Raw genomic sequence first — 27,918 nt, 5'->3', positions numbered from 1 at the left:
TCGGTGCCCTTGTTGTGAGACACAAAATGCCTTCCCCAAAGTACAGATTTCTGTTTATGATCTAAAATAGATACCTTTGAAATGATTTACCCAGACCAGTGAAAGGCAGTTGCTCATTACATATTATGTAAGTTTAGATTTTCTACTTGATTATTCACACCAAATCAGGCTTTAAAAACAGACCCAATTAGACTGGAATGCATACATTTCAACAGATCAGAAACTGCAAAACGCTTATGCCACTTACTGCCATAGCTTTACACCCAAGGACGCCATTGGTATAAATATTTCCAAATTCCTTTGCATTTTAACAACAACAGAGAACAATCAGAACAAAGACATGATTTCGGTTTCTAACATCGATTGGATTATATTGTCTACCTTAGTTACACATCAGATGACATAGTTTTGCTCCGTTTTCTATGCATTTTGTCTTTTAAATCATCTTATACAAAATTTATATTCGAACAATTTTTTTTTCAAAAGACAAACGCTTAGAGAAGCAAGTCTTATGAATACCCTTTCCTTCCATTACTTTTGGCAAGTGGCGGAATCACCGTGGATTTTTGAGTGCAGTGGTGAAGCATTTCCACGGGTCATCTTCTCCGCACGCTCAGGGATGGGGGGGGGAAGTCGGAAACTCTCTTTTTTAAAACATATTGGCAGGAGGGCACAATTCTTCAAGCTCTTTAGGGCCTGTGAAAACAAAGAGAAAGGTGACGGTCACTTCTTTTACTGGCACCGTGACCAGTAATCCCGTAACTCATTGTTCCTATTGTTCTTTGTCTACGTCTTCCAGTTCTGGATTATGCGGCTCTTCTCTCCCCGCTCAGCCCTCCTCCAGGCCTGGTCCTCACACCCAGGGTCAGATTCCCGGGCATTTCCAGACACATAAATCTGCAACTGTATTGCTAACTGTGTCCCTCGACCCCCTAGTTGTATAGCATTTATCCTTCCCCACCCAATCATATATTATCCCCCCAACAGATGGGTTTTCATTCAAGTTCACTTAGTTGGAAAATTAAGACAAGAGGTCAAATTTGGTGAGATCTCAATGGAAGTCAACTAAAGAGCCATCTCTGGCACTTTCTTGGAAATTTGTAAGGCCCCAAGTAGACACCTGTTCTTCTGGGGAAGCTTCAGGTGTAGTGCTTACGGAGGTTGGTGGCCTTTATTTGGAGGTTTCTATTAGTTCAAAGGTTGGAAATGGCTGCCCTCATTTACCTATCACACGGGCCTAAGATATTTACTTACGAGTACCTTCCTGACATTTTTCGAACAAACACAGTGATGATTCCACCAATGAATCCAATGGCTAGTAAGACCCCAACTATGATTCCAACCAGGGTCACTGTTGACAAGCCACCTGATTGAGAAGAAAAAAAAAGCATAAGCCCCAGATAAACAAATACACCAGCAATAAACAATGCCGCTGGCCCACTGTAGATAACAAATGATGTTCTATGTTGTTTCTCCTGTATTCAGTGGGAGTTGACTTAGGAAGGGAGAAATGTTGGGTTATTCTAATCTCATATTATGAATGGAAAGTTTTCTGGGTCTCAAGATCTATCAAGCATACCACTTCTACTAGGTGGCTTCACTGTTAATTACTGGGTAGCGTTTGTGTACACACAGCTACTAAATTAGCCCCTATTTTCATTCTTAGGAATGATAAATTGTGATATGACACCATTTTCCATAGCTGTCATTAAGTGAATAGACTCATTTGCAGTTAGCTTATTTTCAAATACAGGCTTTTCTCTCTTAAAAGAGGTTTGAAACCTGTTCTCAGGTGGTTTGTATTCTGCTCCCATTGACTACAATCCAGGAAAGAATGTAATTCATCACAAAGATTAAGTTCAAAGAAACCTTTTTTAAAACATGAGAATATTTTGGTACCAAAATCTAACCCACCTTTCTCAACTCTTGTTGGTTTTTCTCCATCTGTTTTCCCTATAAAGAGAGAGACGTAATGATATAGAATTATTAGGATTTAGTAACTATAATTTAACAATTGGCAGAAGATGAATTTACCCTAAATGGAAGGTAGCAAAACACAAGCAAGAGGATAATTTCTTAAGTAAATTGGATCAGGGGATTTTTAAGCAAGCTCTGACATGATCTTGTTTCAAAACTATTATTATTGAATTTATGAATGTTTCTTCACATCTATGGGTCTGTAGTTCTTTTGTGGATGTTACTTTTTTTCTCACCCACTGTAGAGAGCAGTGTCAAGGAAACGGACCCATAGAGATCTTAAATAAATAGTCAAAGATTTCAGAGGTTAGGGTAACAAAAGAATCCAAGCCCCTTGATTCTTGGTCCAATGTCAAGATCACGGAAAACTCACCCATTATGATGAGGTCTATTTTGAAGAAACGTCATTCTGAGAGCAAAATGTTTTGGAAGTTGTGGTCAAGACTGTGATTTGCCTCGTGATATCAATTTCCTAGCAAAATCCAGATCTTACAGGGCACATGATTTTAATGAGAATATATCCTTTGTATTTATGGCACTATTATTGTAGGATTTCTATCTGCAGCTAAACTTAATCCAATAGTTACAATGTGAATATTCTCATTTACCAAGCATGTGAAGTCGTTTAATTATGAATACCTTCCTGTAAGTAATAAAACTGTGAGTTTCTTTCAGGTAATTTTACACAATTTCTATTAAAAAATAAAGGCCTTTTGTTTTGTTTCTCCCATCAACTTCTTTGTATACTGAGTCCTTCACTCCTCTGGGTGGTAGGTGTTTAGGAAGGAGTCAAGAGGCCTCGATATAATGAGACAATGGAGAGAAGTGACGCAATCAGGCCCTTCCCTAGAAACTTAGTTCACAATTTGCAAAATACCACAGATACCCAATAGCTTTCCTAATCAAAGGTGACACCAGCCAACCATCAGGTATAAGATGCTCTCTTTTTCTAACGGTTGAGTTGGAAAGAAGTCATCCACTCTGTACCAAATCCATCTTCAAAAAAAAGACATCTTTTCAAGATGGCCCCAGGGTATGGGTCCTTGAACCCAGCTCTCCCTGCATGAGCTGAACTCACAGCTCTACAACATTTACGTGGAGCTCAAGCTGATCGCGCCAACCCAGTTGGGAGACTGGGAGATTGTTGGTTTTGAAGGCTGCCCAGGACAAAGGTGTCATCAAATCAACTCCCTAAATGTTATACCTGGCTGCCAACTACCCGTAGAGACAGGTCATGTCTTAGCATGGTGGCTGCATACTGGGCTCGCAACATAACATTATCACCATCCATGACATCATTCGTCACAAAATACATCACCGAAAATGATGTTTGTGGAAGATTCATTACCAAATTAGAGTTTACTAGTCTTGTACCCGCTAGCTGCCTCCCAGTTATACCGACTGTGATCATGCAAGTGTATCATACATATGGACATCATCAAACTGGGGCGTTTCATGGGAAAGACATCTGCTGCCCTAATAAAATTACCTCTTAAAAAACCAATTGTTGGGCTTCCCTGGTGGCGCAGTGGTTGAGAATCTCCCTGCCAATGCAGGGGACGCGGGTTCGAGCCCTGGTCTGGGAAGATCCCACATGCCGCAGAGCAGCTAGGCCCGTGAGCCACAATTACTGAGCCTGCGCGTCTGGAGCCTGTGCTCCGCAACGGGAGAGGCCGCGATAGTGAGAGGCCCGTGCACTGTGATGAAGAGTGGCCCCCACTTGCCGCAACTAGAGAAAGCCCTCGCACAGAAACGAAGACCCAACACAGCCATAAATAAATAAATAAATAAAAAAAATTAAAAATAATAATAATAATAGTTTTTAAAAAAAGAATGCAAAATCTAAAAAAAAAAAAAAAACCAATTGTTTATAATTACATTTTAACTCACATGTGAAAATTTCTTGGAACACTTGACGCATGAAGTGGGAATGCGCCATAATCACAGTTTTTGTGAAAGGGTGGGGTAGGGGACAGGACAAGAGAGTAACCATGAGTATTTTCCAGTTAATTGAGAATTTTTATTTTTAAGGAATAGGAGAAATATCCTGGTATGCTATAAAAACTAGTCAACTTGTAATGCTCCATTTTCTGCCGCTAATTAGCTGTGAACTCTTGATACAAATGATCAATGCTTCTCCAAAATTTTGAAATGCTTTCCAATGACCAATTATCAATATATTGACGATTCTTTCCTTGCTTAGCCCTATTTGGTTCTCTCTGGTGTTTAATGTTAACCATTTCTTTAGCATCTTGGAGTAACCGTAGGCTTTATTTTCAAAGCATGTTATAAAACTTTTGTTATCTTTGTGGTAAAATACACAACATAAACTTTACTATCTTCACCATTTTTTTTTTTTTTAATTAATTAATTTATTTATGGCTGTGTTGGGTCTTCGTTTCTGTGCGAGGGCCTTCTCTAGTTGTGGCAGGCGGGGGCCACTCTTCATCGCGGTGCGCGGGCCTCTCACTATCGTGGCCTCTCTTGTTGCGGAGCACAGGCTCCAGACGCGCAGGCTCAGTAGTTGTGGCTCACGGGCCCAGTTGCTCCGTGGCATGTGGGATCTTCCCAGACCAGGGCTTGAACCCGTGTCCCCTGCATTGGCAGGCAGATTCTTAACCACTGCGCCACCAGGGAAGCCCCCATCTTCACCATTTTTAAGTGTACTGTTTGATGGTATTAAGTACATTCACACTGTTGTGCAAACATCACCACCAGCCATCTCCAGAACTCCTTTTCATCTTGCAAAACTGACACTGTACCGATTCCCCACTCCCTCCTCCCCCCAGCCCTGGAAACAACCATTCTACTTTCTGTCTCTATGATTTTGACTACTCTATGTATCTCATCTAAGTGGAATCACACAGTGTTTGTCTTTTGGTGACTGGCTTATTGCATTTAGCCCTCAAGGTTCATCCATGTTGTAGCATGTGTGAGAATTTTCTTCCTTTTAAAGGCTGAATAATACTCCATTGTATGTATATGACACATTTTGTTTATCCAATCATCTGTCCATGGAAAATGGTGTTGCTTCCATGTTTTAGCTACTGTGTCTACTGCTGCTATGAACATGGGTGTACAAATATAATGCATTTAAAAAATCTTCAGAAGTGCTACAGAGTTTTTAAAACCAGATTGACGACTGGGTCTGGAAATGCATATTAAACAGTAAGGAATAACTTTCTAGGTGTTCAGCTGTGCAACTGGTTTCAGGAACCATGGTTTTAGGTAAGGTACTTATGTTTGCTTTCATTTAAAGATGAAAACACCTAACTATTTAAAATGATTATAGAAAATTGCTTGAGTTAGCAAGCACTCATTGCAGTTATTAGAGGATTAGCTCCTTCTCTCTTCCACCCCTATCTACTACAAAATAAGGTATATTTTTAAAATATCCCAAACAACTGAATTTCTCTTAAGAAAGTTCTGGAAATAGGAGGCTCTTTCCCTTGCTAAGTTGTAATGGCAATGATCTTTCCTCATGCTCATTAGTGATGGTCTAAACCTCATAATAATGACAAAGACTCAAAATTGTCCCAAAGAGTTTCACCTCAAGGGGTCCCATTCACTTTGCTGCAGGTACCAACTGTGAATCACAAGCACAACCCCAAATCCTGGTAAGACTGGTTTAGAGTAGATTCTTGCTTCATGTGTACAGACATGAACTCAGTGTAAGATGATAAATGTTAGCATAGAATCTACTAAGATTTACATAGGTTGCCTAAGTTTTACGCTTTTGGGTGTCAACACAAAGTTCTTACTGTGGCATTAGATCAGGTTAGGGTCAGCAATATGACACCAGTAGCTACCTAACTTGCCCTTGTGGAGGCATTATCACTAGTTGTCATTTAAGGTTAGAAAGCTGCGTTCAGCAACCCAATAAATACAAATTCTGAACCTACCACAGAAAGCTTGGTTCAAAATTAGTGCTTGCATTCCAATATGTGCCCTATTGATTATTATATTTGTTCCTGGATTTTTTGGAATACACTGATTATGCAAAAGAAGATCAACCCCTACGGGGTGTCTGGTTTTCTTACCCGGGGACTGACTAGTTGCCACATTCGGGGCTGTGGTGCTCTGGCTTTGTCCTCGGGAGTGGGTTGTGCTTTCTGCAGTTGGCAGGTCCTCTTTGTGACCGTCTGTTATACTCTTTGTTCTTGTCGGCATCTATTAGAGGTGTAAATGAGGCAAAACAGAAATAAAACCTAATGCTTTATACTCTGCCTTATAACAGAAATGGATTTAAGGTGGCATAAATGTATAAGCTATATGATGACCTAAATTTAAAGTGGAAACAAGAAAACAAACATAAAGAAACAACAAGAATGGGGATAGGAATAAAATCCTGAAATAAATACCAAATGTTTAGCATGCTGACTTCCTAAGGTCTAAACTCTTCAGAAAATACTGGGCACGAGGCATTAATTCTTTCTCTTCCTTGAACTTGAATGGCACTTTTCCCCTGTAACATTTATTTGGCACATACTACGTTGTATTATTTTTAATGCCCTTCCTCCCCCAATTAGAGTGATAGTTAGCCTTTACTAAGAGCTTACTATTTGCCAGGCCCTCTAAATACCTTCTCATTTACACCAAGAAAACCCCTAAGGAAATTCTATTATTAGCCCTATAGTATGAATAAGGCTTAGAGAGATCAGATAATATGCCCAAGCTCACAGAGCCAACAAGCAACAGAACAAGACTTGGAAATGGTTCTGTTGACTCCAAAGTTCATGCCAATGTAGCATTCAACAAATATGCTAGTGAGCACAGGCAACAAAAAAAAACATAGATCAATGGGACTATATCAAACTTAAAAATTTTGTGCATCAAAGGACACAATCAACAGAGTGAAAAGGCAGCCTATGGAATGGGAGAAAATATTTGCAAATCAGATACTTTAATATCTGATTAAAGTATATAGAACTCCTACAACTCAATAACAAAAAAACCAAATAACTTGATTTAAAAAATGGGCAAAAGTACTTGACTTCCAGTCTTTTTTTTTGGCTGTGCCACACGGCATGCAGGATCTAAGTTCCCTGACCAGGGATCGAACCCATGCCCCCTGCAGTGGAAACACAGAGTCCTAACCACTGGAAAACCAGGGAGTTCCCTGGGCAAAAGGACTTGAGTAGACAAATTTCCAAATATGATACGCAATGGCCAAAAAACATACAAAAGATGCTTAATATCACTAATCATCAGAGAAAAGCAAATCAAAACCACAATGAGATTATTGCCTCACACCTGTTAGGATGGCTACTATCAAAAGAACAGAAAATAGCATGTTGGCAAGGATGTGGAGAAACTGGAACCATTGTGCACTGCTGGTAGAATGGTTGCAATCACTACGGAAAATAGAATGGAGGCCCTTAGAAAAATTAAAAATAGAGCTACCATATGATCCAGCAATCCCACTTCTGGGTGTACACCCAAAAGAATTAAAAGCAGGGTCTGGAAGAGATATTTGCACAACCATGTTCACAGCAGCACTATTCACAATAGCCAAGAGTTAGAAGCAATCCAAACGGATGAAGAAAATGTGGTACATACAATGGAATATTATTCAACCTCAAAAGGAAAAAAATTCTTACACATGCTACAATATGGATGAACACTGGGGACATTATGTTCAAGCATATTGAAATAAGCCAGTCACAAAATATCCTTGCATGTGACCACATACATATAAGTAACTTGCATGTGATCACATACATATAATAAATATCCTTGCATGTGATCACATACATATAATAAATATCTTTGCATGTGATCACATACATATAATAAATATCCCTGCATGTGATCACTCACCAGAGCTGTCAAGCCAGTAGACTGATGGGGCTCTCCACCGGCACCTGGGGTCACTGTGTAATCTTCCACACGCAGGGTCGCCTTGTCTTTTTCCACACCTGTAGTCATGGCATCTTCTGGCCGGACTGTGCTGGCTGAAAAGGAAAGACTAAGTCAGACCTTAACGTGGAAATCATGTGGGCAGACCTAACTGGCCAGCTTCAGTCAGATTATTTTCTTTTCATTTCTTCTGGGTGTTTTTTTCTTTTTAGGATGGTTGTCATTCTGGCTTAACACAAACCATTCTACATACATACAACTGCCTGGTTATCTCCATTGTAAAAGAAAGGAAGATGGGAATATAAAAAGGTGAAGCAGGCAGCCCCTCCCTGGTATCCCACTGAGGTATGCTGGATGCGGGGTGTACACTTTGCCTTTTCAATAATGAACCTGATTCTTCCTGGTGCCATTTCATACAATGAATTAATGCATTCGGGTCAACTGAATATCGTTTAGACCTAGAAGAATAACCTGGAAAGATTTCTAAAAATGCTAATTAGCAGGCTCTCTCCCAAACCTACTGAATCAGAATGTCCAAAAGCAGGGCCTCCTTCTCTTTAAAATCAATCTCACTCTCCATTTAATTTTGAGACTGTTGTCTGCTTGAATGATTAGAATCTCTGGCTCTGACCACAGACCTCATAGACGACACACAGTTCAACCTCTTCTTTTACAGTTGGGGTTATCGCCTACAGGGGAGATCAGTAATATACTTAAGGATGCCGAGATAACCAATAGAACTTTTAGTGCGCCCAGAGCTATACTAAAGAGAGACCTCACAGCCCCTGGCCCTGGCTTTTCTGCATTACCACTGGATGAATGACCCCATGTGCCAACGAGAAAGGTTTCCAGAGGAGGAGGGGATGGGTGGGGTGGGATTGCAGGTTGAATTCCAGGACTCGGGAGAGAACTAGAAGTGGCCCCTTCTTCACCCTCTACCTCAATGATCGGAGCTAATCCTGACCGAGTAGGAGCACCATCTCAACTCATCAAATGACCCTCTTCACAAGTTAAAACAAATCTGACTCATTGGTCATGGGTTCCCTCTCCAGACTCAGAGTGGCTCTGGAAGAAATTCCATGACTAAATGCAGTTGCAAAATAAGTGAGCACACACAGCCCAGGAGCAAGAGCGAGGGGGTGCTTGGAGACTTATGTGCTTAACTGAAGGGCAGATGTTCATATCTAGACAGTGCCTAAGTGAGTGATCTGGCCCTTGCCTTAAGATTCCTTATTTTTCCCATATTTAGATAGCTCAGCCAAAGTCACAGCTAATAAGTATTTGATCACAGCTTTTTTGCTGATGCATAGAGGAAGGAAACCTCTAGAGTAAGTTCTCTTGTTCCATGAGCCTTCTTTTTGCACTGAGGGTCCTAATCCAGTGCTGCCAATCGACGTTCTGGATGAGCCTCCCAAGCATATGCATTTATTTTTCACCTGGGGTGGGGGGAAAGGCTTTCACTAGTTAGCAATAACTGAATACCTCAGTGCCTGCAAATGGATTGCCTCCCTTTTTGGCTGGTTGCTCGGGTCGGGGTGGGGGTAGGGGTAGTGAGTGGCTCCTGCTAAGGATTTATGACCATAATCTCAGCAAATGTTGAATGTATTTTTTTTTTTTGGCTGCATTGGGTCTTCTTTGCTGCGCTCGGGCTTTCTCTAGTTGTGGGGGGTGGTGGCTTCTCTTGTTGTGGAGCATGAGCTCTAGGTGCGTGGGCTTCAGTAGTTGTGGCACGCAGGCTCAGCAGTTGTGACACACGGGCTCAGTAGTTGTGGCACGCAGGCTCAGTAGTTGTGGCACACGGGCTCAGTAGTTGTGGCACGCAGGCTCAGTAGTTGTGGCACACGGGCTCAGTAGTTGTGGCATGCGGGCTTCAGTAGTTGTGGCTCGCAGGCTCAATAGTTGTGGCGCACGGGCTTAGTTGCTCCACGGCATGTGGGATCTTCCCGGACCAGGGCTCGAACCCGTGTCCCCTGCATTGGCAGGAGGATTCTTAACCACTGTGCCACCAGGGAAGTCCCAAATGGTGAATGTAGTTATCAAGCTCAAGGGGAAATATCCCTTTGCTAGGCAAGCAGTCTTTATTAGAAAACTAAGCATCCTATTTTCTTTTTTTCCATTCCTGGTTTGAACTCAGTTAACAGACCATCCATTTAAAAAATGTTTTCTGGAGTGTTCAGCAAAATCACTTACTATATGGCATCCACTAGCTTTAAAAAGCAAAATAAAACCACCCTTGCTTTAAACAAATTAAGTACTGAATGAAGTTAGTTTGAATTCTTTCATAGAATGTTCAGTTCATTGAAAGCGTAACTTGATAAAAATTCCTTCTTGTTCTTTTCTACTCTTGGCCCACAGACCCAAGGACTAAAATTGCTCTGAATAGACAAAGGACATTTTATGAATGACACTCATGATTAAGAGGCATTTCTTTTGTCTCACTGCCCTGGCGTTCTTTTTGCTCCATGGGAAAGTTGATCTTTAACAAGAGATGCTCAATTCTCCCTCTCATTATTTCGGCTGAAGGCTTTCCTGGGTGAAGGGTTCCTACGAGCCCAGCTGCTGAGTTTCCAGCCAGCATTTGACATCCTCTTCTCTTGAATGGTGAAATTCAAATCATGTATTGATGCCTTCGCTCCCCAATCCTTTTTTTCTTCCTAAGACACGTGTGTGCACAGGCAACACGCACAACTGTTTATATAAGTGCAGCGATGAACCGACAATAACAGAGTCTGTTCTGGAGCGGTGTCCCCTTACGCTCACATGAACACCTTTTTCCTGCCACACCCAGCCTCCTCCAGCCTGCCGGTCAGAACCAATGGAAGTTTCCAAATACGGCTGTAACCCATCCATTTGCTTTGGAATTTGTGTGTATGTGTTATTCTTTAAAAAGGTACTACCTGTAAGAAGATGATGTGATAATTTGATTTGATCTTAAGGTTTCTAAGTTTGAGAACAAATGAGCACTGAAGAGATGCTTATTGGGATAAAAGTGTTAATTATGAATCATTTTTATCTTAGCATTAAAGTCTAATAGCTCCAAAGAAATTATTCTAGTTTCCATACATTTATGGGATGGCATTTCTTTTAAAATATTTTAGAATTTGGATGGACTACTAAATCACACTGTTACTGTGATTGTCTTGCAACAGTCCCAAATTCTTGATTAAAAGCCTTTGTGTAAGTGTTTTCAGTCTTGTGGTTTTATTTACGCTTCTCTGATTTGTGCTGGTGAGTTGTTCCATCTGTTTGCTGGCCGATGGGAGTGTCTTCTCTTGTGACCATTTTTCTCTTATGGTATTCACCTTTTTTAAATAATTTTTAAGTGCTCTCTATGCCTTAAGAATGTATTCTTTGGAATAGATGCTACAATCTTTTTTTTTTAACTAATTGGCATGTCTCTTTTGTAAGTGGCAAGGTCCATCACTAGTCAAACTTATTAAGCTTGTTTTGTCCCTCTAATGTCATACTTACAAACCCTTCCTCAAGATTATGTAAATATTCATCTATATTTTCCTTAAGGTTCTTTCTATTTGTCTTGTGTTTATCTTAAAGCATGATGTAAAATGGGAATATAAATTTGATTTTCCCCCAAGGATTAAACTGTCATTTCAATAACTCCTCTTTTCCTCTCTGCTTCAAAACTAACTCTCATTGAGACAAATGGTTTCTTCCAAATACTGTGTCATGGTATTGGGAGAAACCTTTAGCACAAGGACCAGCCTAAATGACCTGGGCACTGCCGTCTGCCCCTGTGCCCCCTACATTCCACCGTCTGTCTGCAGACTCTTTCCAGAACTGACTCCTAAATCTGTGTTCCCCTCGCCATCATCTCCCTCTTCCTCTTCACATCAGCTGACCGCTGCTGAGCTAATTCTGTGCCAGGGATGTAGTTAGAATAAAACAGGGTGCAGAGAGCAAGCAAGGAGAGGGCGCCACACTCGAACAGAAGTGCACTGAGATCTTTCCAAGTCATAGGTTCTGCTGAGGGCAGGAGGAACAGCATTACAACAGCACCCTCTCTCCCATTTGTTCAGCAATGTAGGGTTTACATGACGTCTTCAGGCTGACTTTATATCACAAGGTGGGTTGCACTGGCATTTTTGTCCCCATTGATCAGATGAGGAAGGTGAGGTTGACAAAGGCCCTCCTTGACCAAACCTTAGTGAGGCTCCTCTGAGCCCTCTTCTCAATGAGGCCATGGCCTTAGGCTTCCGTGTCCATCATTGCAGAGTCCAGTTTCAGCAAGAACCCTGCTAAGTCAGGTTAGAGACAATCTCTCGACCCCTCGATACCTGATCAAGTTCCCCATCTCCCACCTTTGATGTCTAAGTCCCTGGACTGCCTTTAGCAAGAATCCTATAAGGCCAGTTTAGCAAGAATCCCCCCGAGGTCTCTTCTTCATAATTTTCCATCCGCTGCCCCTCACTCTGCTCCTTGGCTACAAATCCCCAGCTGTCCTTATTGTATTTGAAGTTGAGCCCCATCTCTCTCCCCTATGGCAATAGTCTTGAATAAAGTTTTCCTACTGTTTGAACAAATGCCAGAATAACTTTCTTTAACAAGGTCAGAAGTTAAACCATTTGCCAAGTTGGCCTGGCCAGTGAGTGGATGCAAAGCCAAGTGTTTTGCCTGCTCATTGGCCCCCAAGACCCTTTTGTGCCTCTATGGCAGCTGTTGCCTGGCAAATGCCCACCCGCCCCGGGTTCTGACATCCTTCCTCTTCACCCCCATCCTCATCCTCCCTTAAATTATAATGCTGTAAAGAAGATGTGGCACATATATACAATGGAATATTACTCAGCCATAAAAAGAAACAAAATTGAGCTATTTGTAATGAGGTGGATGGACCTAGAGACTGTCATACAGAGTGAAGTAAGTCAGAAAGAGAAAAACAAATACCGTATGCTAACACATATATATGGAATCTAAAAAAAAAAAGTTCTGAAGAACCTAGGGGCAGGACAGGCGTAAAGACGCAGATGTAGAGAATGGACTTGAGGACGCAGGGAGCGGGGAGGGTAAGCTGGGACGAAGTGAGAGAGTGGCATGGACATATATACACTACCAAATGTAAAAGAGATAGCTAGTGGGAAGCAGCCGCATAGCACAGGGAGATCAATTCGGTGCTTTGTGACCACCTAGAGGGGTGGGATAGGGAGGGTGGGAGGGAGACGCAAGAAGGAGGAGATATGGGGATATATGTATATGTATAGCTGATTCACTTTGTTATAAAGCAGAAACTAACACACCACTGTAAAGCAATTATACTCCAATAAAGATGTTAAAAAAAAAGATTAACATAAGATTACATTAACAATGAAAAATGTAAATTATGCACCCAAATAAATTGAATTACAGTATCCAATGTCTTCATAAAAAAAAAATTATAATCCTGGTTGTCGGAAGCAGTTGCTTCCTTGGGCATCTCACCTCCTCTTATGAAATCCCATCTGTTAGAATCCCCCAGTCAAATTATTTAGTGACCACAACCTCTATTTCCTCAAATGAGTCCCCTTCTCGGACTAAGCATCCAGAAGTGGCAGGTTAGAAGTCAGGTGTGATCTGCCTTACAAAGGCTGTATTTCTCAGAGCAGAGGTTCTCTTGCTTCTACAAACAAAGGAGGCAGCAACGATGCAGACTGGAGCCTTCCGGAGGTTCACCTCTATCTCCTTGAATATTTACTGCACACCTACTATATGCTGGGCCCCATTCTGGGCACTGGAGACAGAGGCGTGAACCAGGTGAGGTCTCCACTCTCGTGGATTTGGGTACTGTTGTGGTGGAGTGCGGGTACTGACAACAAGCAGACAAACAGGGAGAATCTCAAGACAGTGCACCCCCTTCAGGTCCCTGCTCACAGGGCGCTTTCTCGGGAGGCCTTCCTGACCGCCCATGGAAATCAGTACCCCCCTCCCCACACACTAGTATTAGCAAATATTTGTATATTCACTGATCGACTGTCCCACTAGAACATAAGCTCAGTAAAGGCTGTTTCACCTCAATGTCCCCATTGCCTACGATACTGGCACAGGGAAGGCACTCAGTACACATTTGTTGAATGACTGAGTGATCTCCAGGTAGGTGAAGAGCTGGTCTAACTAACCCTGAAGCCCAGAATGAGCTTGGAGCACCACACACTCCAGAAACAGGGTGATCAGTGTGGCTGGATGGTAAGAAAAGGAGAGACCGGGGAGGTGTGGAGGGCCCGTCTGGTGGAACTCTGCAAGGAAGGCGTCTTGATTTCAACTGGAGTAGTAAGGAAGCCAGGAGATGCTCTGAGTGGGGGCAGGACATAACCCCAGTCCCAGGAACCACTCTTAGTGCCATGGAATAGGTGTGGGTGTCGGGGATGGTGCCAGGGTCAGACGGAAGCTGAGAGATCACTTAGACTGTTCAGGCAGAAGCGGGTGGTGTTTGCACCAGGACAGAGCAGTGGGAAGGGAAAGAACTGGACGGGTAATGGCTGGAAAGCATCTGAAGTCATTACCCCAACAATCAGAAATAAATATGAAACCTCAGCGGCGAGACTTCATCTTACCACCTGCTGCAGCTCTGTGGATAACAACATTTATTTTATTTTTTTAAAGTCTTTTATTGAATTTGTTATAATATTGCTTCTATTTTATGGGTTTTGGGGTTTGTTTTGGTTTTTTGGCCGTGAGGCATGCGGGATCTTTGCTCCCCGACCAGGGATCGAACCCTTACTCTCTGCATTAGAAGGCACAGTCCTAACCATTGGACCACCAGGGAAGTCCTGATAACAACATTTAGAGTATGAATTGGTGAACTGAGAAAAGTAGGATGTTCCCACATGATGCTGAGTCCTTTACTGGATTTCACCTTGTCTTATCAGGACAGCCACAGAAGTCTCCTACATAAGTTTAGGTAAAGAGCCTCTGCCCCATTTCCATCTCCACATGAGGAAGAAGTTCCCTGTGGTCCTATTTCTGCTGACCTGAAGCTTCAGAATCCAACAGCTGGAGATTAAAGTGGGAAAGTTGATTTTAAAAGAAGTCAAGCTGAGTTAGCCCCAGGGTTTCAAAGAAAACCGGTGGTGTTAGCCAATAGACTAAGGCATCTTTCATGTTGTCTGGATTTTCTAGCATCTTGAGCTGCTCCAGCATCTAAATGCACACATGAAGACGGAAGTCATCCATCTTTGAAGATGGATGACTGCATGGCCTTGGAATGATTTTTGTGGCCATGGAGAAGTAGAATGCTCTTTTTCTTTTCTTGCAACATCCTAGGAAGTTCTGGATTTTCCCTGTAGGAGAAACTGTAAGATAACTGACAAACAAATAATCCCAATTAAATTTGGGAGAATGTAATGCTTTTAGAGGGAGGTCAAAACATCTATTTAGAAAACAAAACCAAAAATACCTGCTTCCGTTTCTTTGCCCAGACACTGGCTTTTATACATTATTTTTCTATCATGTCTCAAACTGTGCTCAGAAGCCTGAAAATAAACACACCCCAAACTGCAGAGGGGTGTCAACCTCCAACATTTTCCAACATTCTGCAGACCACCCACTGTGATCACCGAGATATAGTCAGATCTTTGTACAGTCTTTCATCTCCATTCAAGACATCCCCAATTTAGCTGTTTGATGACACTCCTTTCGTTAACACGATGAGGGTTTCTGCAGCCGGAAGAAAGGTGTACGGACTTTGCTTTTATTTACCACATCTTTTGAGGGACCCCTCTGGTCCCATAGGCTGGCCCACATCCTGACTTGTACAGAAGACTTTCTGTGGAATATTCAAAGCCATTTGCTGACCCAGACCCTCAACTCCTGGCAGACCCCGGGTTGTGGTCAGTACAATCACTGATGTGGCCTGTGGGCTTCCCACCTACCTCCACCCCTTCCAAGGATCCTGGTAAATTGCTTACTGGATCACAGTTTGGCCATGGAGAATCTAGGCAACTCCTAGAAGTCTGGCCACACCACTCAGTACCCCACAGCAACACACGTGCTCTTAATTTTCCTCCAGGCAAAACAGTACAGCCTCCAGCCCACAGAGCCCCATATTCCCCATGCCTGGCACCAGGGTTAAGTATTTAGCAGATGTTTGCTGAGTGACTGACTGAATGAGTACACTTACAGCCAAGTAGCAGATGTCTTTTGAGTTCCCCCTTACCTTGTATTATTCCCACCACGGTCCACCCTGCTTCACCCAAGAGTTGTTCAATGCCTTCCCCTGATGAAAGAGACAGCAGGGCTGAAAACAGGACACTTCCCCTACGAGGATGAACTTGGCTGCTCTGCCGTTTGATTTTTAATGAGCAGCAGCCGGTCCACTCATCGCGTCCGGTCCTGTCAGCCCCTGCAGGCTGAGGCTGAGACTGCCCGCTGTCGGCATCGGGGCTGCGTGCCTCTCCCATAAAACTCAAGAGAAACCTGTCATGCCTGCAGAGATCAGACAAGTGTCACTAGTTCCTCTAGAGAAATCAGAAGAAATGCTACCCATTAAGATCTGGAGCAGTGAACATTCCCCTGGCTTCAGAGAAGGGGAGGTTATGCTCAATGCCCCAAGGGGCATTTTTCTTTGACCCCTCTGGGTCACCTCCCAAAGCTGAAGGCAGCGTTCTGAAAGTCTCTGCTGCTGAACATGGCAATAAAGAAAGGAGAGGGGCCAGTGATGGCTGGGGACTCCTGTTTCATTTCAGAAGCAAGGACTCACGCCGCTCACTGGCAGGTGGAAGGTGCAGGACAAGCAGTCCATAAGACAGGTCTCCCAACCGCATCCATTCTCTTCCCTTCGATGGGGGAAAAGGAATTGAGACCTAGTGTGTACCTTTCACGAATCTTCGCCATCAATCTCCGTGACCATCCACGAGGTAGGTATTTTAATAATGGCGACTATTTTATAGGAGAACGTGCGCAACGTTTGTGCCAAGCACTCTCTTTTGATCTTCACAAAAGCCTTGCAGACTAACATCATCCTCATTTTGTAAATGAGGATGGTGGAGCTGAGAGTAATCTACCCGTGTAGCCAGCAAGGGGTGATGCAGGGGTTACACATCAAAAGATGTGTCAGACTCCAAAGAAATCCCCCAGCTCTAACCACTCTGTTACACAGCCTTTATGTGTATTGGTTACTTTTCCACAGCTCCCACTCATTTTCCTCCCCCACTCAGCTCCGTCACTGCCCACCCAAACCCTACCTACTCTTCATGGCCCAGGGAAAACACCTCTTTCTTCAGAGCCCACCCGCACCCTCCCGAGGTGCCAGGAGAAAGTAATCTCCTCTAAATTAGTGTAGGGCTTGATAACACCGCATTCACGACTTTCTCCCTACTAGCATTTATCAATTTATCAAACTTCTTGAGGGCAGCATTCCTTTCTGCTGTAAGTCTATGGCCCAGCCACTAGCAGAGTCTCTGATAACTGAATGAACAAATGAATGAATAAATATTTACACTTTTCAGGACGCAGGAGAATGAATCAACTTACCCACTCACCCCAACCTCAAAGAGGCCTCAGGACCCTTCAAATACCAAAACTCGAGGCTGTTGGTTACAACCTCAACCAAGATTACTCAACCTGGGGAGAGGTTTCTCTCTTGACCAAGAGAGGAATGTTCTCAGTAAAAAGAGGAAATGAGTCCACAGTTTTGTAGACTGGAATCAACACCTCTGTAATAACTTCTCTGGAACCTGGCCGGGGCCTGCAGTCCTGCACAAAGAGGCCACCTCCTAGGGTGGACCGCTTAGTACTTGAATAACCAAACAACTAAAGTGGGCTTTAGAAGTGCTGGCCTGGAGCGCAGCATCTCAATGGGATGATGGGGTGTTTGGGAAACACTCACCATCTGCTCGGAAACTGAGCTTGTGATTCACGCAGGGCTGTCAGCTGAGCGGGCCCTGATTTTGCAACAGTGAAAAGAGAAGCCCCTTCGGCTCTGACCTCACCATCCACCCATGCACAGATATCCTGCACAGACAGCCCAGCTGTGAGCCCCTACAGGAATGCACAGTATGTAGCTGTGTTTCCACTATCTGCCCTTGGCCTTGAGCCTAAGTCTATTTCTTCTGAGCCTCCTTGCCATCTTTCTCCCTTGTTCCCAAGAATGGGGAATTCAGGCAGCAAACTTTGTGTCCGGGGCTTATTTCTGATGCCATTTTCGTTGAGATCTCCCCAGGTACCCATCAGATACATCAGATTGGATGTCTTACTAGTACCTCAAACTCACTGTGTCTGTAAGACAATGCATAACCTCCTGTTCCTTCTCATCACCTTGGTTCCTAATCTCTCATCCCTCCAATCTGATTTCTATCACCTGCCTTCTTGCCATTCCTGCCGAACGGATTGGGCCACTGTGTTTCTTCCCTCTTCCTCCTGCCAAATGTTTACTACGTACCAACCATATGTTCTTTTAAGTGCTGAATAAGACGGGTCCTGCTCTCTTCTCTAAAGAGCAAGAGATGTACACAAATAATTAAAATACAGTGATAAGAACAGCCAAAGCGATCTTGAAAAAGAACAAAGAGAAGGGCTCACACTTCCCAATTTCAGAACTTACTACAAAACTACAGTAATCAAGACCATGTGGTTCCAGAATAAGGACAGACGTATAGATCAATGGAATAGAACTGAGAGTCCAGAAATAAACCCACACTTTTACGGGCAATTGATTTTGACAAAGGTACCAAGATAATTCAGTGGAAAGAACTGTCAACAAAATGGTGCTGAGACCACTAGATATCTTCATGCAAAAGAATGGCGTTGGACCTCTATTTCACACCATGATTAATTCATTAAAAATTAATTTCAAGTGACTCAAAGACCTCAGCGTAAGAGTTAAAACTATACAGCTGTTGGAAGAAAACATAAGAGTAAATCTTTGTGACCTTGGATTAGGCAATGGCTTCCTAGGCAAGACACCAACAGTATAGGCAACAAAAGAAAAAAATAGATAAATTAGACTTCTCAACCTTGGATTAGGCAATGGCTTCCTAGACAAGACACCAACAGTATAGGCAACAAAAGAAAAAAAATAGATAAATTAGGCTTCATCAAAATTTAAAAAAATTTGTGCTTCAGTGGATGCTATCAAGAGATTGAAAAGCCAGCTCATAGAACGGGAGGAATATTTGCAATTCATATGTCTGATAAAGGTCTAGTATCCAGTATACACACAGAATCCAACAATAAAAAATGACAACCCTATTTTAAAATGAGCAAAAGAGACAAATAGATATTTCTCCAAAGAAGATATATAAATGGCCTTTAAGCACATGAAAAGAAGTGCGACGTCATTGGTCATTAGGGGAATGCAAATCAAAATTATAATGAGATACCACTCCATACCCACCAGGATGGCTACTATTTAAAAAAAAAACACTCAACCAAATGGAAAATAACAAGTGTTGGCAAGGATGTGGAGAAATTGGAACCTTTTTTGCATTGTTGGAAGAATGTAAAATGGTGCAGCTGCTTTGGAAAACAGTTTGGCAGTTCCTCAAAAAGTTAAACATAGAGTTACCATAAGACCTGGCAATTCTACTCCTAGGGACATACTTGAGAGAAATGAAAGCATATGTCCACATAAAGACTTGTACATGAATGTTCATAGCAGCATTATTCATAATAGCCCAAAAATGGAAACAACCCAAATGTCCATCAATGGGTGAATGGCTAAACAAAATGCAGTATAGCCATATCATAGAATATTATTCTGCCATAAAAAGGAATAAAATTCGGACTCATGCTACAACATGGATGAACCTTGAAAACACCATGCTAAGTGAAAGCCAGACACAAAAGACCACATATTGTATGATGACATTTATATGAAATACCTAAAACAGGCAAACCCATAAAGACAGAAAGCAGATTAGTGGTTGCTAGGGGGTGAGGGAGGGGGAAATGGGAGCAACTGCTAATGGTGTGGGGCTTTGGAGGAGGCGGTGATGAAAATATTCTAATAGTGACAGTGGTGATGGTTGTACAACTCTCTGAATATACTAAAAACCACTGGATTGTTTCATTTAAAGGGGTAATTTTATGCCATGAGAATTACATATCAATAAAAAATTTTAAAGCAGTGATGAGTGGTGTAAGAGGTGAATAAGAAGAAATCAGAAAATGAGGAAAGAATAAGAAGAAATCTGGAGATACTGAGCTACAAGTCTTGCTGGCTCTTATTCCCCCAAATCTGATCTCATTCCCCCTTCTTCTGTAACCACACTTAGTCTCTTTATCTCCTGACTCTCCCCCTCCCCCAAGACTAGTCCCATAAACTAGATTCAATCCCATATGGTGTCCTTGTCATTAAGTTTTCTTCTGGCAATCACTATTCATGGCCCAATCTGCTCCCATTTGCCTATTGCCTACAGAAAAAGGTCTACCTCCCACTCAACATGGACTCAGCCTTCTCCCTGATTTCCAGCCCTCCCCAACTTAACACCCATGACTCCAGCCAGCCTTCATGGCTTTTCCCAGCCCTGGGTGCCCACACCTCTTCCCACACAAACTCCAGGTTGTTCTAATTTCCACGCATTTTTTCAAGCAGTCTTTCTTGCCAGGATTGCCCTTCCCTGCCACCCTGCCCAACCAACCCCACCATTTTTCACAGCCAAGATCAAGTCCCATCTTCCCCACAAGGGTTTTTCCAGCTCCTGAAGCCCACAAGAATCTCATCTCCAAACTAGCAGCAGGAAATGGTGTGTGCCACGCAGGACATGACTTTTGTGCTGCCTTGTCTGCATACACCACACACACGTCTGCCTTGCCTCTCTGTGTGAGCTGCAGCCCCACCGTATGATTCTGTTCTAACTCTTAAAGTTCTTAATAATATGTGTGCTCTATAAATGTTTAAGGGAACAGGGATCATGTCCTTTAGTTAGGTACCCCAACGTCAGTCTAGTTCTTCAATCTGAATTATGTATCCAACGAATAACAAGTGGAGTTACTGCTGTAAAAGTTACTTGAAATCAACCTGCTGACATCTCTGAGTGTCCTTGGCGGCCACAACCCTAAGCATAGCTGGCTGTTGTGCTGAATGTTTAGGGGTGTGGGCTCTGGGGTTGGGCTGCCTGGAGTCAAGTCTCACCATTGCTATTTTCTAGCTCTGTGTCTGTGTGTAAGTTACTGAAGCTCTCTGAGCCTCTTTACCCATCTATAAAATACAAATAGTTCCTACTTTGTAGGTCTGTTGTGTGGATTAAATGAAATAGGGCTTGGAAGGTGCTTGACACTAAGCACTCAGTAACTGTTAGCTGTTATTATAGAGTTACTGCTATGAATACCACCCATCCAGAATCTAGTTCCTTTAGTTTTACAGATTCAGAAATTTAATCTTATTACAGGGTGATCGAGCTCAGATGAAACTGTTTCACCCTAGCCAAGCGCATAAGAGGCCAGGAAATCAAACAGCTTATTTAGAATGGGAAATAGTTTCCCAATGCTTTCTACCCATATTTGCTATTCAAGGCGTGCCCTTCTCAAGAGTGAAATACCTGAAATGCTGTCTGGAGCAGATAGAACAAAGTCTGGGGTGAAGCAGTTGGGTGGAATACATTTCCAGACTGTGAAAGAACAGGGATCCCTAATTCACAGGAACACCTTGACTGAGATCAGAAGCCACCAGATAAGACATCTTGCATACTAGCCGTTAGCAAAGATAACGTTTGCCTCTCCTGACTCACAAAGAAGTTAGTAAGTAAATATTTGTTAAATAAATGCATTCCTTGGGCAAGGCAGGTTTCACGTCATCTAGTCCTTATTCCTTTCCCCTCCCTGTCTAGATTCTAGGCAAATAGACTCCCTTCTCTTCTGGGCAGGATACCATTCACTGGATCACAGCTTTGCTTATATTAGCTGAGTTTTACTCACCCAGATGGAGACAGTGTGATGAATTACAGGAAATGCTTCGTTCTCATCAGTAATATGTTGACGCATCTTCTAGTGGCCCTTCCCTGCTTCCCACCTATGTTCCATATAACTGTCATTCCCCTGCCTGCTACAAATGTAACAGTGACAATTCTTACCTCCCCCGCTCCAGGGGGAGGGACCTCAGTGACCTCTCTCTACTGCCTGGAGCCCTGGAAGCCCTGACCCTCTGGACAGAGGTCGAGAGCACACCTTCCTCCCACCTTCCTCCGGAAAGGTGATTATCCTACTGGTAGGTTTGTTGTTTTTTTGGTTTGTGGGTGGTTTTTTTCCCTGCATAAAATTTAGTGTTGCCCTGACAATTTCAGTTTGCAGCTCCTCAGGCAACTAGGTGAATGAGGTGGGCAGGTCTGCAAATTTCCCTCTGAACTTTAGCCCGATTCCCCTCAAAGAATTAAGCCCATCTCCTCTGAGCAATTCCTGAGGCAAAGACACTCGGCCTGATGAAATGGCGGGAGAGCCCGGCCATCCCTACCTGTTGAAGTTCAAGGGAATGCTTGCCGTGGACAAGCCACCATGAGCAGGCTGGTTGGTGGGTGCTGGGGTGAGACAGAGGGAAGGAAACAGCCACCTTATTTTCCTGCCTTGGAGAAGGTTGGCAGAATCCCGGTTGTTCCCTAACCTGGCTCCATCTCAGAGCCCTCAGATAAAATGCTTGATCACTTTCCTTTCCCAAAAAGTTTTAAGACATCAGTAGGGAAAGATTCAGAACTCCAATCAAAAGGTGCTTTTATCTCCTGCCCACCCTACGGGAATCCTAAGACTTATCTCAGTAACCCACCCGTTCCCCCCCAATCATTTGATTCTCTTCCAACAAAACACTCTCACTGGATATTTCTTTGGAATATCCAAGGAATGGCAGGTTCCTTGGAGAGCCTTACAGGATCTGATTTAGCTTCCTCAAGTGAGTTTCAAAAGGGTACTGCCAAGTACATGAGACTTTTCTCTCTCTACACCCTCCCCCGTAATATTTCCACAAGTGGTAACCTGGCATGCCTGCTCTTGGAAGCCAGAAATATGACAAATATTCAGATAAGCCAGTGGAATTTAAAGCACACTTCGTCGTTTTGCTGGTGAGGACTGCAGTGCGTGCTTTACGCGAGGTGTGCCTCCTCCAAAACTGCGTGGAGTTCAAATCCAGCACTTCAGGAGATGATGAATTACTATTTGGGGAATGAATTAATGAATCCTATTTTAAGGTACTGTGACATCTTCATTCTTAAAGGAGTATTATGGTTAAGTATTCAATGTAAAGAACTTTTTATACCTTAAAAAAACTTTGTTTTCATGTTTAAGGAGTTTAAAGCAAGGTTAACCTTTAATTTCAAGTTCAATCTTCTTCTCCTTTTTTTTTTTCTTCAGTGTGTAATGTAGCAAAAAAAGCTTGAGGTTTCGAGTTAGGCCCATTTTTTGAATCCCGGTTCTGGCATATTCTGAAGATAATAATGTATAATTCAAGGCCTTGTGATGATTAAATGAGGGAACTGTGACATTCCTAGCACATGGTGGGGGATGGGAATGAGAGGGAGGTGGTGTCCTTCCTACTTGGCCACACCATCCACTGTCACTCCAAGGTTTGGGGTCTCTGTAATTCTCAGTATAGAGTTACTCACCGGCCACTCATTACGGAGGCCAGAGGAACGAGAAGGGACCGTGTACCTCTGCTCAGCCCGGGTTCCTCCCTACTTGCCATGTCCCAACTTAGCCTTCTTATGCTTGGATACTTTTTAAAAATGTGCTTTTCTATATTAAATGCTATCTTGGATCTCATACGCCAGTGTAATGGATAGCCTCCCTCACGAAGGTTCTAACAGACCTGAGATGCTTTAAGTGCAACAAAAACTCTTAGCAACTCGTGAAGATTTCCGAGCATCCGAAACTGGCAAGAGTTTTGGGGAAATCACAGGGAAATTTGTTCACCGCATGATTAATCCTGGGTGGACTGGTCCCGGAAAAGCACATGTGGGTTTTCAGCAAGCGGCAGCTTGCAGAATTTCACAAAATAAACAACCTCATGAAGAGGCCCGTGTACGTGTTTTGGATGAAAGTTCAGAGTGAGGGTAGGGCCTGACAAAGGAGGAAAATGCCAGATGTGTGGACAGCAGAGCTCCTTTGAATCCACTAACATCCCAAGAGACAACACATGGGACCAGATTATACAACTGAACCAGATTATAACACTAGATGAGGGAAGCCCAGTGGGGAGTAGACTTCCATGAGAAGGATAATAAAATTCATCACTGTAATTACCCCCAGCCCAGCTCCCCAACAAGAGCCCACAATGGCTCAGCTCAAAGAAGTTATTCATCCATATTCAAGTTGCCTCACTCATTATCCTCAGACAAAGCCTCCTCCTGGGCCTCAAATCCTCGCCAGCAGCCCAGCAACTCTGCATTGACACACAGCCCCCAGGGAGGGGGTCCGGGGGTGCTTCTGTCTTTAGCAATCGAGTTGCTAGTACTAGGGGTGGCTGGTTTTTTTCAGACAAGGTTTACCACTTCTTTTTAGGAGAACCGTTGATATTCGGGACTGTCTTTAAGATAATTACGGCTAACCCTTCCCTGGGAGAAAACAGAGGATGCCGCCCAGCGGCCGTCTTTCCTGGGCAGAGCTGGGAAGCGGCTCAGTTTGCGGGCCTCCCACACCTTGCCCCGCTGAGCACAAAATGTTGTCATTTGCACACCGTCTTGCCAAAAAGGAAATGTAACTGAAACGCAGAGCCATGTATATCGCCCTGGAGAGAGAAGTTCCAAAGATAGGACTGCCACGAATAGCTCACGGCCCTGCAAAGAGAGCTGCTCAGTCTCCCCGAAGCAGACGGCCCGGCAGAGAGTAATAGATCCTATATCACTTCCCTAGGGCTGGGTATAATTGTCTTTGTGTGGAGTCCTCCCTCAAACCCCTCCGTTCAAGCAGGATTCTTCTGGCACCAGGCTTACCTCCATCCTCAATTTGGAAAATGAAAAAGAGTTTAATTTCCTCAACCTCCGACTCCAAAGATCACAAGTTAGCTTACAACGCCTTGGGCCAATATTCAGTGAGCAACCACTGTGGTGCCAGATATTGCTTGGCCCTGGGGATCAAGGCGAAGACATAGCTGTGTCCATGGGAGCTTACATTCTACTGTGGAAACGGATTAAAAATAAAAACCCAAGAAAAATTAAACACCGACCAATGTGCACGGATGCCACAAACACAGCACACTGAGCCAGGAAGAGGCAAGATGAGAAGAAGATGTAAGAGAAAGAGGGAAAGGGGAGGAGACGATGCAGATAATGGGCAGGCAGAGCTCCCATCATCAGATCCAGTGGAGCGAAGGTCTAAGGAGTCACCAACACTCAGTCATTGGCGCTCCTGGCCAAGTTCGACACATGGCCCCAAAGGAACTTAAACCTCAATGTTCACAATCGTCCTCCACTCCCTCACGCACTCAGGACCCTCCACTTCAGTCCTTTCCCCACACACTATCCTCTTCCAATGGGTCTCCACTGGTAGGGTCCTGAGTGTGTCCAACGTGCCCTCCTACAGGGTATAAGACCTGGCAGCCCCCCAGAGGGAGGCAGTCGCAGCACAGGGGAATTCCACCCCCGGCCCCTGTCCCTCCCGATTCCCTGGGCTCAGTTTCTTCTGAGGCCATGGGCGGTCCTCCAATACACAGCCCTGTAGGAAAGCCCAGCGCCGCCAGTGGAAGGCTCCTGGCGGCTACCCTTCCACCCTATCTCTCAGGAGACATCAGGGGGTGGGCCGCCACCGAGGGAGACCCCCTCCGCTCCCCACCTGCTGCCTGTGGATTCGGGGTCTCCTCCTGGCACCCCGCTCAGCTCTTTCTCTGCGACCCGGCACCAGCAAAGCCGCTGTCTCTCGTTCTCCCGGGTCCTCCGGACTCGTGCGCACGCATACACTGCCAGCTCGCCTCTGCTCTCCCGGGCAACCTCAAACACCAGGCCCGGGCATTCTCGCAAGTCCCAGCTCGCTCGTCCCCGCCAGCAGCTGCAGGGAGCCCCGCCTGCTGGGTCTTACCTCCTTCTGCCAGGAGCCAGAGCGATGCGCTTCCCAAAACGAAGAACAGAACTGGCACCTTCCACATTTTCTTAGTTGACTTGCTCTTTGGGGGGCCGAGCAGCTCGTTTCTGTGCTGGGGGAAGATTCTGAAAAAAGCTCCTCAGCCACAGGCCCTCGCTTGATGGAGCGCGAGACTGGGGGCTGGAAAATGCGGGGAGCAAAAGTCCCAGCGCGGGAGGGGTCCCCGCCTTCGCCCGCAGCAGCCGCCGGAGGAGCAAACTTTGCAGTTGGGAACTTTCGGATCAGAGTCAGCATTTATCTCTCCCGACGAGGGCGAGGGCGGGGATAGCCCGCGCGGTAAGGTGGTCCCAGTTCGGGGCTCCCTAGGACCGCCCCCTGCCTCTGTTTGGCCAGCGCGAAAACGATGACCTCAGGCCAGGTTTAAAGTTACAGGGCCGCGGCTGCGGGGCGCTGCCGGCACGCGCGGAGGGCCCGAGCCCCGGCAACATTGGCTTTTATTCTGTTCCCCGACAGGAGGCAAAGGGGGCGCAGGCAGTAAGCGATTTTTTTTTTTTTTTGGTGATTTTTAAACATCATTATTCCCTTTTTTAAGAGTAAGGCACAAGAGTAGGTTTTTCTTCTTAGAAGTAAACTGTTCCTTGTGTGGCCAGTCATTTTAGAACCAAGCAAGGGATTGTTCTTGTAAATATTGAATTTGATGTTTTAAAAAAAAAAGTGGCCGTCCTCCTCTGGGTGGGCCAGAGGCGGTTCGCGCTGGTAAATTGCGTCCTTGTTCAGGGGCCGCGAGCGGGCGGGCTCCCGGGGAGCTGCCGGAGAGAGCTGGCTGGGAGCTTAGCAGCCCCGGTGGCTTCGGCAGTTTTGGAAAAAAGGCTGAGCGCGAGATCCGCCTCTTCCTACTTTGGATACAGCGCTGCGGTGCTGGGGCCCAGGACAGACCTGCGCAGTCGGTGGGGCGCAGCAGCCCAAGGATGTCAAAGGGACCCACCTGGTCACCAACCTGTGTGCACTTCCAGCTAGGGCTCGTCCCCTTTAATCCTGGACCTTGGCCCCCAAGTCCCCACTTTACTGGTTTAAGCAATCTTGCCCTGATCTCAGGTCCTGGACATTAGCAACAGGAAGAGAATTTATGTTTTGATTTTATTTCCTTTTGAACTCTTGGAATTAAATTTTTTTTTTTCTTTTAAGGGGAGGAGTTGGAGAGGTGGCCCACTCCCAGATGCCACAAATTCCATTCAGCAAAAAGAACCAGAAGATGAATGCCCCAAAGCTCCATCCTGAGGTGAAAACTGGTTGTTTTCAGATCCTTCTCCTAAACCCCAGATTCCAAATTTACTTTGTAACAAGAATCACATGGGGAGATTGCTTAAAAACTCAGGTTCCTGTGTCCCACCCTCTACTCATTAATTAGACCCTTGGGGAATCCATATTTTAAGCCAGGATCCGCAGGGATACTTAGTAAACAGAGCCCCTTGGCAGCCCTTCTCAAACAGTGTGACCCTGTGAGTCACTGTTAAAATGCTGTGAAGCTTCCTGGGGAGATTCTGCCTTTCTAACCATCTCCCAGATGAAGTCTTGTCCTGGGGCTACAGGATAGGAGCTGACACCTGAAATAAGGAGAGGAAGGGACCCTGGAGAGTCAAGGGGTTGGAAACATAAAGAGAAAACTGGAGATAGAGAGGATAAGCTGAACTAACTCCCCCATCACGTTAATGCATTTTATTGGTATTACTGCATTACCAGTAATGTTTGTTGAGAGACCGCATGGTACCTGTATTGTCTATCCTGCAAAATGGAGAATAGATGCAAATCCACTCCAAAGTAAAAAAAAAAAGACAGACAGACTTCACTTGGGAACAGAGATGAAATGCAGCCTCAGTGGGAGAACAGGTTAAGTGCAGCTCATTTAGAGGGTGCTTGGGGCTGGGTTATGATTGAAGGTGCCAACTAAAAATTGGCACTTGCCATCTGCCTCTACAAGGACTAAGTCACAAACTGCTGTGGCCACTGACCTTCAACACACCCTGAAAGGAGTTTGGAGATCAGGAATAAGGCACTCTGTGCTCTGGGAAAAACTGGTGGGACAGGCCTTCAGATAGTCAGATAGTCAGATGTTTCCAGGAGAAGATTTTATGAGCCAAAGTCTTGCATCTCCTCATATCTAGA

At 44.3% G+C, this 27,918-nt stretch overlaps 1 protein-coding gene across 2 annotated transcripts; it reads right to left on the bottom strand.

The window, feature by feature from the left end:
- Nucleotides 1–434: 434 nt before the first annotated feature.
- Nucleotides 435–26,113, bottom strand: PDPN (podoplanin). Of its 2 annotated transcripts, none has more exons than XM_036831024.1 (6): nt 25,753–26,113; nt 7,798–7,931; nt 6,018–6,147; nt 1,915–1,953; nt 1,261–1,366; nt 435–696 (listed from the first exon to the last, which is right to left on the bottom strand). In XM_036831024.1, the coding sequence occupies exons 1-6, from the start codon at nt 25,817–25,819 to the stop codon at nt 690–692; spliced, it is 483 nt and encodes a 160-aa protein (XP_036686919.1). In that variant the 5' UTR covers nt 25,820–26,113; the 3' UTR covers nt 435–689. The 2 variants fall into 2 exon arrangements, with proteins under 2 accessions (XP_036686919.1, XP_036686911.1); XM_036831016.1 differs by having other exon boundaries at nt 1,255–1,366; nt 25,753–26,068.
- Between the last annotated feature and the right edge of the window lie 1,805 nt (nt 26,114–27,918).

Source organism: Balaenoptera musculus, chromosome 1, assembly GCF_009873245.2.
Source record: "Balaenoptera musculus isolate JJ_BM4_2016_0621 chromosome 1, mBalMus1.pri.v3, whole genome shotgun sequence".
In the NCBI taxonomy this organism is placed as follows: domain Eukaryota; kingdom Metazoa; phylum Chordata; class Mammalia; order Artiodactyla; family Balaenopteridae; genus Balaenoptera; species Balaenoptera musculus.
This window is presented reverse-complemented; position numbering and strand designations above follow the sequence as displayed.